Source organism: Terrapene carolina, unplaced genomic scaffold (genome assembly GCF_002925995.2).
Source record: "Terrapene carolina triunguis isolate 2854851 unplaced genomic scaffold, T_m_triunguis-2.0 Scaffold130, whole genome shotgun sequence".
In the NCBI taxonomy this organism is placed as follows: domain Eukaryota; kingdom Metazoa; phylum Chordata; order Testudines; family Emydidae; genus Terrapene; species Terrapene triunguis.
This window is the reverse complement of record NW_020664481.1, coordinates 38,698,793-38,711,795: the sequence shown is the minus strand read 5'-3', so window position 1 is coordinate 38,711,795 and position 13,003 is coordinate 38,698,793. Positions and strand designations below refer to the sequence as shown.

The window sequence follows — 13,003 nt, the reverse complement described above, 5'->3', positions numbered from 1 at the left end:
CTTAGAGAACTGTCTGTTCTCTGGACCCTCTTCTCCACTCCTATTGTTCCTGTTGTCCCACACCCTTTCTCTCTCTGTTAAGCCACTCTCAATAATTGCCTTGTCTTTGTTATCAAACCTTCTCAGCTCTTTAAAATCTGTCATTTTACATAATTTCAGCGGAGAGTAGAATGTATCAGGAAATGAAGACAGGTATTGACGTCATAGAGAGGAGAAGTTTACCTGCTATCACCAGAGTAAAACTTAGTTTGAAAGAATATTGTGAGCATGGTGACTAGAGAGAGGTGTGGTTGAGAAAATTAGCTTTTCTGCCTTTTAGATCAGAGTACCCTATGACATTGTGGACTATTGTCTTCCTGCCTATTAAAACACACTTGTTCTATGTCTAGTAGTAATTCCTCTGCATCAAGATGCATTCAAATTCAGTTCTCCTTTCTCTTAATATTTTCAGTTACCAAGCTCCTCTTTTTCTTCTAGATCGTGTTTTTCTACCTTGAAGTTTGGCTGATGCTCTGATGATAATTGTCTTTAATGACTCTTCCTTATTCACTCATTGCCTGTCTTGGTTCATCCAAATGCTTTAAAGGTAGAAGTGAAGAGTTTCTCTTGGGCAAAAGGAGCATTCCCAAATACATGCAGCTGCTCTGTCTCCCAGCTTAACAGAGACCTCCTTTTTCCCTTCTGTGTCCATAAGTGTAGCTGCCTCCTTTTTCACTGAACTTGTTCCCTCCCACTTTTCCTGTTCTTTCAAGTTGGTTTCCCCACCTCTGTAACATTGCTTGTGTACACAGTTATGATGACTCCTCATCCATGCATGTCTTTGTCTCTTCTCAGATTGACTATGGCCTCCCACTTCTCCAAATTCCAGCATGTACGGAATGCTGCTGCCTGTCTTCTCCCACGTACAAAGAATCACGACCACACATCATGCCCATCCTTATACTCCTCCACTGGCTCCTCATTAATTTCAGGCACAATTCAGAATTGCCCCCCTTGTTTTGAAAACTCCCTGGTCTTACTTTAGCCTACCCCACCAACCATGTTTCATTCAGTTCCTCTTCACACTCCCTCTGCTTAACTAGTCCCAATCTCCTTCCCTCTTCCCATGATTTCACTGCTTATGATGCAGGAATCTTTTGTTCAATTTCTGGTGATGGAAACCTTTCCTTTATCTTCCTACCTCCATTCCTTCTCCATCTATTTTCAAAACTAAATTTGGAAACATAATTTCTCATTTTCACTGTATTTATAATCCTGCAAAATTCCTTTTTAAGTCTGGGATTTGGCCTGTATAGTTTTAAGATGTTCTGGGGTACAGTTCGTAAGAATAATGCTGATGAGCCAAACAAAGATGCATTGTTTCCTGTTTGCTCTGTGTAACATATTAAATTAGGTTGCAATCTGAATTGTAGTACAGTCATCCTGCAGGAAATGTTATTGATTTTGTATGAGAGAGAGAGAGAGAAACTGCTTCCACTTTAAAGTATGGTAATGATACAGCCATGACTGTGAAGTTTGTATGAGTTGTGATGTCTTCAGGACCCTGAGTTGTCTGTGTAGCTTTATCTTCAACCAATCATGGCTGTGTCATTACCGTCCTTTAAAGTGGATGCAGTTCCCCCCTCTCTCTCTCTCATACAAAATCATTAAACTTTTCTTGCAATTTTTTAGTTTATTTATGGATTTCGTCTCCCTCTGAGAAAGCCACGTGTACTCGACAGTCTGCTGTTCTACATCTGTGCTATCCTGTTCCTGATATTATGAACATTGAGACGTGACCCTTGCAGATTTTGTTGTTCTGTTTTTATTTATAAGGGATCAAGTTGAAAGGTTCTTATCTCGTTCTGACTTAATTGAGAATTTCAAAAAGGGCAATAGGCTTTGGCCCAAGATTAATTGTAGCAATAAAATTCTCTGATTTTAAAAATAAATGGCACAAGATAAAAGCTGACACAGTGACTATAAAAAGTCCCTGTTTCCCATTTTTGCGTGCGTGACTGCAAGTCTTGCATAACCACTTGAAAATGCAGAGGTGTACTAACAAAAATAGTAAAAAAGGGAAAAGCCTCTGGGGCTGTAGATGAACACCACCGAAACTAGTGACCAGTATGCGCGCGCGCACACACACACACAGACACACACACAGACACACACACACACCACCCCCTCCTAAATATGACTTTTGTCACCAGCTGGCTGTGCTTTAGAGACCCACATGCTTATATTAGTAATTATACATGTTAATATATATATACGCTGTGTGTGTTTGTGTATAAAGTATAATATAAGTATACTTTTTTTCAATAATAGCAGATTATCCAGTCAACATCTGCTCAAACTGTGAAACGAAACCCTGCTTGCCAGACTACCCAGATTAGGATGCCAGTGGTAATAACTCAGACCATTAGACCACAAGGTATGGGTTTAAATGTTCTAGTGAGCTTATGTTACATTTGTATGAATTTAATTGTAATTTTATTACAAAGTAGTAGCATGGGGAAAACTGAGCGTTGACATTGGCAGGCTTGACATTACCTTTTACATTTTCCTGGCTGAAAATGCATGTTTTCACTATATAATTTTGACATATTTTTCAGACTGATATAGCTAACTGTTTTATAACTACTAATTTAAGGCTACATCCTAAATTGCCCAGGTTGCACTCAGCAGTTTCTTGTGTGACGGTGCGAATGAAGTGAGGGATATGGTTTTTACTGTTTTATTGTATGACCTTTTCCCCTCGTGTGGGAAAGACTTTCTTCACTTTTCTGATGCAGCCCTGAGAATGCTTTGGTTTAATCTCCCTGCTTTATCTCTCCCCCTTGAGGCCACACATTGTAGCCACTGTCTTTCCAGCTGCAGAGGACCAGGTAGAACCCCTTTGAGAAACTTTTCAGCTATACGCCTTTCATCTGCCACCAATGTCACTTTTTGTGATGCCAGAGACTGAGTGCTGCATGCAGCATGCCTAGCCACTGACAATCTGGGGTGCAAGAGGCTAGGTATTGAACCTGGATGTTCTATACAGCTGTGCAAAGATAGATTAATGGACTGGCTTATTCTCTCCTCCTTATTCTCCCTAGAAGTTCTTGTGTGTGTTTCCCAGCACCCCTTTATTACTTGCCATCTTTAACCTTGTTTCTCTTTACAGTTGTCAAATATCTTTTTGGATGCAGGCAGTTAGATAACTGAGTATTTGTAATGGTATACAGAGCTTGTCATCTTAAGGTCTTCAGTCTGAATCCAATCTAGATTGGGAATGTCTAAAATCATTATTGTCTGTCTGATGAGTAATTTGGTCTCTCCTGTTGTCCATGGGCAAGTATACACATCCTAAACCCGCCATTACGATTAGCACCAGTTGACACTCTAACTGGCCATTCACTTCAGAGAGGCCAAGGGTTGCCTGGGCATGGAGACTGATCTGTCTTTTCATGCTTGGGACTGCTTTCTCCAGTCAGGGTTGAAGTGAGTTTACTTCTTAAAAGAAGTATTGGATTGACAACACTGACACTAAGATCCTAAATTTATTAACACAAAAATTATTTAATATGTAATGAGAATGCAAGCTTTCACACTCGGAATCCTGATTGGTGTACCTTAATGTGAGAAGGTTAATTTGATTTCCATGCCCATTCAGTGCTTGGCCTCTGTGCTGAGAATGCCAACAGTGGTGCTAATGGTGGTGAAAGTTTGCATGATGTGGACATCTCTCTGTTAAACTATGGCTAAAAAGCACATTTATTTCATGTAGCCCATTGATTGGCCATGAGGTGGTAACAGGTGGCATTCACAATCTTGCCTAAAGAATAATTCTTAGCATTTATATAAAGCTTTACACATTCAAAGCATTTAGAAACATTAATTCTTAAAACTCCCCTAAGTGAGATGAGTATTGTTATCTCTGTTTACAGGCTTGTCTGCATGCAAGTTATACTGCTTTAACTATCTCAGTATTGTTAAAACAGTACAACCCCCTAATGTGAACACAGTTATGCTGGTGTCTTACACAGTATAACACATTCCCCTCTCCATACAGGAATAGGTATAGCAGGACAAAGCATCTTTATCCTGGTATAATGGGGTTTGTGCTGCTTTAACTTTACTGGTATAGTTAAAGCAGTACAACTTTTCAGTGTAGGCAGACTGTCAGGTATCTTTTTATAGTTGTATAACTACATCCACATGAGGGGTTGTACCGGTATAACTGTTTAAGTAAAAATTCACACCCCTTACTGAAGTAATTACACCAGTACAAAAACAGTGTAAACCAGGCCATGCAGCTGTGGAAACTGAGCCAGTGGGGTGTAAAGTAGCTTGGCAAAGGCTACACATCGTTGGCAGCGCCAGGATTAGAACTAGGCACTTACTGACAACTAATCTCAGGCTCATTCCTCCAGACCCTGCTGCCTATACTTAAACCTGTGACCTAATGGTGAAAGACTCTGTGTGTCATTATCAGTCTCTTGAGGTCTCCAGTCCAACAGCTGATTTTAATTTACAAAAGTTATTGCAAATTGTGTTGGGCTGCCTTAATAAACAAAGAGATCATTATCAAGGTTTCTAGCTTTGCTTTGGGCCTTGCAACAACCAAGTACGCAACCTAGGAAATTGTTGCTTATATACAGACAGTAGCTGTTAAAAATAGAAAAGGAGGTATACATCATCCCAGATTTAAAACCTCATACTTAATTACATTCTGTCAGATCCATTTGAGAAAATTCATATTCATAGGGTGAAGGCAAGTGGAATTTAATTCTCACATACAGTTTAGATATGACAGTTTATATATGTTTAGATTGCTTTCAGGAAACTAAAGGATTGACTACTGCATTGCTGTACTTTCTGTAATATTCTTGGATCAAAGTTTCGCATCCATAGAAAAAATCAAACTATTGATGCTAATTAATTCTGGATGAACATTACTACTATTTCATTACTTTATTTTTAACAGTATACACTAAATCTGTTACACCTTGCCACAGCCATTGCAGCTTTTTTATTATTAATGCCCCTTTGAGTCTCCTGAACAGAAATAGCACATGCTGAACTATGTTAATTTTTCTTCTATTTCGTTCATTATCCCATGCTTTCCAGTTCACTCAATAAAAAGTCTTCTAATTAGTTTACCTGAAATAGATACATGAGTTGACCAGCTAAAGGACTGATGCTATTTGTGTCATCTCATGGATCTTCAATATGTCACAATACATGTTCATTCCCTGGGCCTAGAAACTGATGGCCTAAATCTTACTGTGGATTTTCCAAGATTGAGGCTTCATACAGAGGTTTCTGTAATACACAGTAGACTGAGGGATTGAACAAAGACTGTCAAATAAATTTTGTCTTGAGAGCTCAGACTGAAGTTGAACGAAGATCTTAGAATTAAAAAAAATGCTGTCCTCAGTCAAGGCAAACCCTTTTGTTACAGAAAAGCATATGTTGTTAAATAATTTATTAGTTCAGCTAATCATGCTTTAGTTTTTAGGGCTTATGAAACAAAAAATAATATAAATCACAAAGGTTCATGAAAGCATGCCCACTTGCAGATAATAAATGAGTCATAAGACTACTGCAAGGTCTTTCAGATGATTTTGAAGGTGTCTCAAGGTCTTCTTTACATGTGCATGTAACTCATTAATAGTCATTGAGATTTGTAAGCATAAAAAGGGAAGAATTTATCAATTCAGAAGACCTTAATTTTTAATATTTTATACATGTCTAAAAAGAGCTTGCACTGAAGAACGATAAAGAGAATCAGACCACCTATAGCCTGAGTAGATGTGACTAATAAAGTATATAAGCAGTAAACTAAAGTATCACTTAAAAATGTAAAAATTCCACTTGATCAAAACTTTTTAATTCAAGCCCTGGTATAATGTTTCCTTGCATTGATCATCCAGAGCTCTATTGCTTTGTGGTAATTTTTATTGCTAATTAGTAACAGAAATTTGTTATGTGTTTTGGTTGGAATTTTCTAAAGCACTGATGGGAATTAGATGACCAATTCCTATTGACTCTCAATGGGAATTGAGTGCACCTAGGCCCATTTGAAAATCTTTACTTTGATTTATATAACTATGTATTTGAAAGTATTTTTTCATAGTATAGATACAGAAGTGAACTGCTTACAAAATATTTTTTAAAATGAGAAAATAAGTGTAGGGCTTTAAATAGGATTTTATTTCAAATTTTACATACACCTCTACCCCGATATAACGCTGTCCTCAGGAGCCAAAAAATCTTACCGCGTTATAGGTGAAACCGCGTTACATCGAACTTGTTTTGATCCACCGGAGTGCGCAGCCCTGCTCCCCCGGACCGCTGCTTTACCGCGTTATATCCGAATTCGTGTTATATTGGGTCACGTTATATCGGGGTAGAGGTGTATTTTTATGTACTGTGTAAAACAGTAACTCAAACTGTTTTTTTAACTCTGAAAATGTGTGGTTGTTCATTGTAACAAAGTGAACCATTATATAGGAAAATAAGAAAATATATTTTACATTTCAAAGACAAAATACTACAGTATTATTGAATATCTTTAAACATGATTTTTACCAAAACTCTTAGATGGTACCACTTGCTTATCCTTTAAAATAAGTTATTTCAGTTCCTGTTTGCTTATTCTGTGCAGATTATGTAGAAGAGCAGTTTACTGGTAGTCGCAAACATATTTATTGCCATTAATTATATTTTAGCCAGCTATGAATAATGGTTTGCAGTGTTAGAATCTTCAATTTTTTCACAAGTAAATGTTGAAAAAAAGTTAATATTCATCTTTATTTTTTAAATCGTTCTCTCTTCTTCAGCAATGGAACCTTTAAAAATAACAACTTGCTTTTGTTTGCAATTTAGAGACAGTTAAATTTAGTTCCTGGACAGAAGGTTCTTTGATGTAAATTGTCTAAGACAGCTCATAATAACATTGCTTGGTGTTTTTCAGGCACAGTAGGGAAGGCACCAACAATACAAGCCAGCCAAAGTCCTGGGGGCTTTGGTGTTCAGGTCTCTGCAAATCAGAAAAACAAGTTGAATGACCCTGGAGGTGGATCTTTCAGGTAAAAACAAAAAACAACAACAACCCCCTTCCCCACACACACAATTTAGAATGGGCTTAACACCAGAGGGCAGTATTTTATAATAATTCCTAGATTTCCCATGCACTTTGATTGGATGGGAATCTGCTTATTTAGTTCAACTTTTTTTAAAAAAAGGAAAGATGCCAGATTTTTTCCCCCCAAATGCAGATTTTTAAAAAATATTTAATAAACCTTACAAATCACTTTTGTGAATATGAATTATTTTTTTAGTAAAGGAAGCTATGTAGATGAGGTTTTCATAAGGGTGCAATACAGCTATTTTTATTAATCAGATTGTAACACTCATATGAGATGTACCTTGTTGAGATGATCCTAATTGTGACAGCAGGGCATGCAGTATGTAGATAAGCTTGTGCAGGTCAGCTGCAGGTGTGAAGCCTAGGGAAAACTCTGTTCTTTAGAACTGAAGAGAGAAACTTCATTGCCTTATTTGCTGTTGTTGTGATTTGTTTGCGTGGCACAACTTGGGGCATTCTTTGAGTTCCTGTAGTGGTCAGGAGCTGCAGAAGTTCAGCCCAGTAGCATGGGTTTATTGAGCTGCTGTGCCTGTTATTTTGAATACCCTTCAAACTTTTATAAATATTATTGTACGTTCTAGGTTTTGAACATTTTTAATACTTGTAGTGGAAAGCTAATGTTATATTTGCTGCTTTTATCGCCCTCCCACCTTCATTTTAATTTTGTTTCATTGATGTAAGTGCATTTTAATTCCTTTTAAAATATTGCCCTTTTTTCCTATTTATTTGCTAAAATGGGAAAGTATTTTTAGACTGTCACATTCTTCCTTTAGGATACTTACTTTGATCTGACCTCATCAAATCAGTAATTAATTGACAAGCTTAGACTTTTACAGGTAGAGTAAAAGAGAATTTGTAGGACGTTGTGAAATATCTCTGCTCTGAGGCATGTCAGCATTGCAACTAATAGCGGTAGTACTTAGTATTAATCTAGAAGCAAAATCATTCAATTTTTTATTTTCCAATGCACTTGCCTCCCACTGAGTATTTAAATGATTTAAAATGTATGTTGGGTTCAATTGTACTGTCTTAATAAATATTTTTTATATTAGTAAGCAACATAGGCATTTATTCTTCGTTAACATGGCTTTCAATTTTACATACACCAAAAGGGACAGCATTTTTTTTTTTTTTTTTTTACTGGATGTTGTAAATTGTGCCAGGATTGATTCTTTCATTCACTTAGTTTATACGTAGAATATATTAGGTTAGTTGGAATTGTTAATTTTCCCTAGGGGAGAAGCAAATGCTCAAGGCACTGATTGATAAATCAATAAATCTTTAGTGAGTTTGGTAAATAAGCTGTCAAGGGTGTATGTCATTTTTCCTCTAGAGAACAAATTTTAGTCAGAATGAATGTGTTTGTTTTCTTGCATTGTTTTCTTGTTCAAAATAGTAAGACACAATGCTGAATTTAAATAAATCCACAGAATTGCAAGGATTTATTAAACAGTAGTAGAGATGGAGTTTTTTCTTGATATCTTAACAAAGAATTCTGTTGTTTGCATATTTGCATTTCAACCCCTAACCTCTCCTGAGGACAAATAGATGTCTGACTATTAAGCCTAAAGGCATAAAGCTGGAAATCTGTATTAATCCTCTGAATGCTGACTAGTTTTCCTCAACATTCCCAGCGTGTGTGAAGAATGTGTTTGTAGCCAGAAGGCAAACTGGCATCTAAGCAGAGCAAAAATTTTGAAAAATAGTTGTGTTATGTATAAATTCATTTTACCCTTGGTGCTTTATTATTGCATATTTGTTTCATTATTTCATACTCTTTCTTTAAAATAACTTACTTTAGTTTTTCAGTCTTATGGGCAAAGCGTTGGTCACTAGTAATAGAAATGTGAACTTTATTTTTCTAGACATTTTCTTTTAATCATGTAAACACTAAGTCTATCATATCTTGCTGAACTATTTTTTCCAATATAAAATGTTGTTTACTGAAGTGAGTGTGAGGGATTTATACATGCGAGGCACATATGAACTGAGGGTTTCACAAATGGTAGCTTGCTTAGTCTTCAATATTGACAATAATTATTATGGTAAAAGTTAGATTCACAGGGCATTGTGGAGTGATGGTTAGTGCTCTATAGTTCAGATGGAAGCTAGTTTCCCTTCATAAACCCAGTTGTCAATCCCCTAACTTCCCCAAAATAAAACCCACATAACTTCATATATTGTTTTATCTTGGGGTAAAAACTCATCCTGGCTAAAATTTGTCAGGGAAAAATGTGAAGTACCCCATTCACGTGTATGGTGTTGTTACCTGTGATGATACCTAAAGATGAACATTATTGCCATAGGCAGGCTCCAATCTTGTTTGGGGGCCTTTGGGTGCTACTATAATACCAAAAATAGAATAGTATTTCCGAAGTATTGTATTTCTGCAATCGGGGAGGAGAGACAAACAGAAGTCTCCTTGAAATCCAGGAGGGGCCACACCATTGTGATCTAATCTGATACTGGGGTTCTCAAACTGGGTGTCCGGACCCCTCAGGGGGTCATGAGGTTATTACATGGGGGGGGGGTCGCGAGCTATCAGCCTCCACCCCAATCCCTGCTTTGCCTCCAGCATTTATAATGGTGTTAAATATATTAAAAAGTGTTTTTAATTTATAAGCGGGATTCTCACTCGGAGGCTTGCTATGTGAAAAGGGGTCACCAGTACAAAAGTTTGAGAACCACTGTGCTATGCTAATCTGCCAATTCTACAATCTTGGGAAGTATATATTAAATTCTTTGATAGTTGGATTTATAAATTGAGATGATAAATGACTAACTGTAATGAGTGTTTGGAGATGCAATAGTGACTCCATAGTTCAGATTGCATTTACATTTGCACATTAAGCATGGTTTACATTGTTTTTTGTTTGCATAAGCATAGTGAATAATAGAGGTTATCCTCCCCAAATTTACAGCACTTACTCTTTGAGTACAGAATTAATTTTCTGAAAATCTGATTTTTTCACTTCTTTGTGTACGTTGGGAGGGATAATATTGTTGAATTGAAAGTTAGTGTGTTAGACAGGGTATTAGTGTTTTTGGATGGTTGAGTATCATAATGGCAGGGTAGGCGTGAATGTATGTCTTTACTTTGTTTTACTGGCTCTTAGGTGTTTGTGGTGTGAAGAAATATTCCTGAGCAATATCAAACCTAAGTTAACCAAGTATTTGTGGGAAAAAATGTATTAAGACTCTACTTAACACTGATTTCTGTGGCATGCTACTCCTCGCCCCATCACAACTTGACACGCATCTGTTTGTTCATTGACTATGGTTCCTTATCCAGTTTTCAAATCAGATGAATTCATTGTCCATATCCAAGCTATCATGAATTATGTTGTAAATAATTATTTGATGGACAGGTCTGAGTGGAAAGAGTAACGCTTGATTGGATAGATATATTGTAATTAAATTAGGGCTGTCAATTAATCGCAGTTAACTCACGATTAATTCAAAAAAATTAATCGCGATTAAAAAATTAATTATGATTAATTGCACTGCTAAGCAATAGAATACCAATTGAAATTTATTAAATATTTTTGGATGTTTTTCTACATTTTAAAATATATTGATTTCAGTTACAACACAGAATACAAAGTGTAAGGTGCTCATTTTATATTACTTTTGATTTCAAATATTTGCACTGTAAAAATGACAAACAAAAGAAATAGTATTTTTCAATTCACCTCATACAAGTACTGTGCAATCACTTTATCATGAAAGTGCAATTTACAAATGTAGATTTTTGTTGTTACATAACTGCACTCAAAAACAAAACAATGTAAAACTTTAGAGCCAACATGTTCACTCAGTCCTACTCCTTGTTCAGTCAATCGCTAAGAGAAACAAGTTTGTTTACATTTACGGGAGATAACGCTGACCGCTTCTTATTTACAATGTCACCTGAAAGTGAGAAGAGGAGTTCGCATGGCACTTTTGTAGCTGACATTGCAAGGTATTTAGGTGCCAGCTATGCTAAATATTGATATGCCTCTTCATGCTTCGACCACTATTCCAGAGGACATGCTTCCATGCTGATGATGCTTGTTAAAAAAAAAAAAAGTGTTAATTAAATTTGTGACTCAACTTGTTGGAGGAGAATTGTATGTCTCCTGCTCCATGGTTTAACCCGCATTCTGTCATATGTTTTGTGTTATGGTAGTCTCGGATGACAACCCAGCATATGTTGTTTGATTTAAGAATACTTTCACTGCAGATTTGACAAAACACAAAGAAGATTCCAATATCAGATTTCTAAAGATAGCTACAGCACTCGACCCAAGGTTTAAAAATCTGAAGTGCCTTCCAAAATCTGAAAGGGACGAGGTGTGGAGCATGCTTTCAGAAGTCTTAAAAGAGCAACACTCTGATACAGAAACTACAGAACCCAAACCACCAAAGAAGAAAATCAGCCTTCTGTTGGTGGTATCTGACTCAGATGATGAAAATGAACATGTGTCAGTCCGCACTGCTTTGGATAGTTATCGAGCAGAATCTGTCATCAGCACGGACGCATGTCCTCCGGAATGGTGGTTGAAGCATGAAGAGACATATGAATCTTTAGTGTATCTGGCACGTAAATATCTTGCGACACCGGCTACAACAGTGCCATGCGAACACCTGTTCTCACTTTCAGGTGACATTGTAAACAAGAAGCAGGCAGCATTGTCTCCTGCAAATGTAAGAAAAACTTGTTTGTCTGAGCAATTGGCTGAACAAGAATTAGGACTGAGTGGACTTGTAGGCCTTAAAGTTTTACATTGTTTTACTTTTGAATGAAGTTATATTTTTGTACATAATTCTGCATTTGTAAGTTGCACTTTTGTGATACAAATATTGTAGTGCAATCTCTTTATTAGGTGAGTTGAAAAATACTATTTCTTTTGTGTGTTTTTTACAGTACAAATATTTGTAATAAAAAATAAATATAAAGTGAGCACTGTACACTTTGTATTCTGTGTTGTAATTGAAACCAATATATTTGAAAATGTAGAAAACATCCAAAAATATTTAAATAAATAGTATTCTATTATTGTTTAACAGCACAATTATTTTTTTGAGTTAATCGCATGAGTTAACTGCGATTAATCGACAGCCCTAATCTTTACAAAATGTTCCTCATCGTTTCAGACATTTTGAGATGTTGGTATTGTATACCCTGCTTTTTTCCTTTATGTAAAATAATTTAAAGCAGGATTATAGTAACTATTCTCATAACGGGTATCTTACTCCACTGATAGTTCCACTGAGTACATCAGGACTAATTGAGGAGTAAGGTTCTACGAGAAGTCTGTAAAGTATTCATAAATCTGGCCATTAATGTTTTTGCACAAACTTTTTTTGGTTTCTATTCTCAATTTTTAGATAACTTCGGTAGTTTTGTCTGTTTCAAACGTGAAGTCTGTTTCAAACGTGATTACATTTCGTGACAGAATTTGGAAAACTTTGCTGAGTCTTCTCGGAAAACCATCTAATCTAGTTAAAACAAGTTCAGTACATCCTGTTTCTCTGTAAATTAAATCTTGAAACTTGAATCTTGAAAACCTGAAATCATTCTGGTTGCTGTGCAGATTAAAAAGGAATTTACTCTTGCTGAAGTAGAATTAGTTTATTTCAGCTAGTATTCAGCTTTGCACTAATATAATAATTTTAATCTGATTTAAAATTATAGGGCAATGATTAAAAAATCTTATTTGCTGATGATGATAGTGGTTGCACATTAACCTTTTAAGAGAATTTTAACTTCCTATTTTTTCACAGACAGTTATTTTACAATCTTTTGAACTGCACAAAAGTATGTGGTGGTAGATTTTTTTGGTTTTTAGCTCTCCATTCCGTTTTCAGATTTACTCCTTTTCCCATCCACCTCATGTACGT

The 13,003-nt window shown here is 36.2% G+C and overlaps 1 protein-coding gene across 1 annotated transcript in view; it reads left to right on the top strand.

Moving 5' to 3' along the window:
• The window catches only part of LOC112103905 (transcription initiation factor TFIID subunit 4-like), a 205,201-nt gene that overhangs the window by 42,653 nt on the left and 149,545 nt on the right, over window positions 1-13,003 (top strand). The window contains 2 exon segments of the mRNA XM_026652640.2: window positions 2,311-2,416; window positions 6,947-7,061. Coding sequence (XP_026508425.1) covers window positions 2,311-2,416; window positions 6,947-7,061 — 221 coding nt within the window.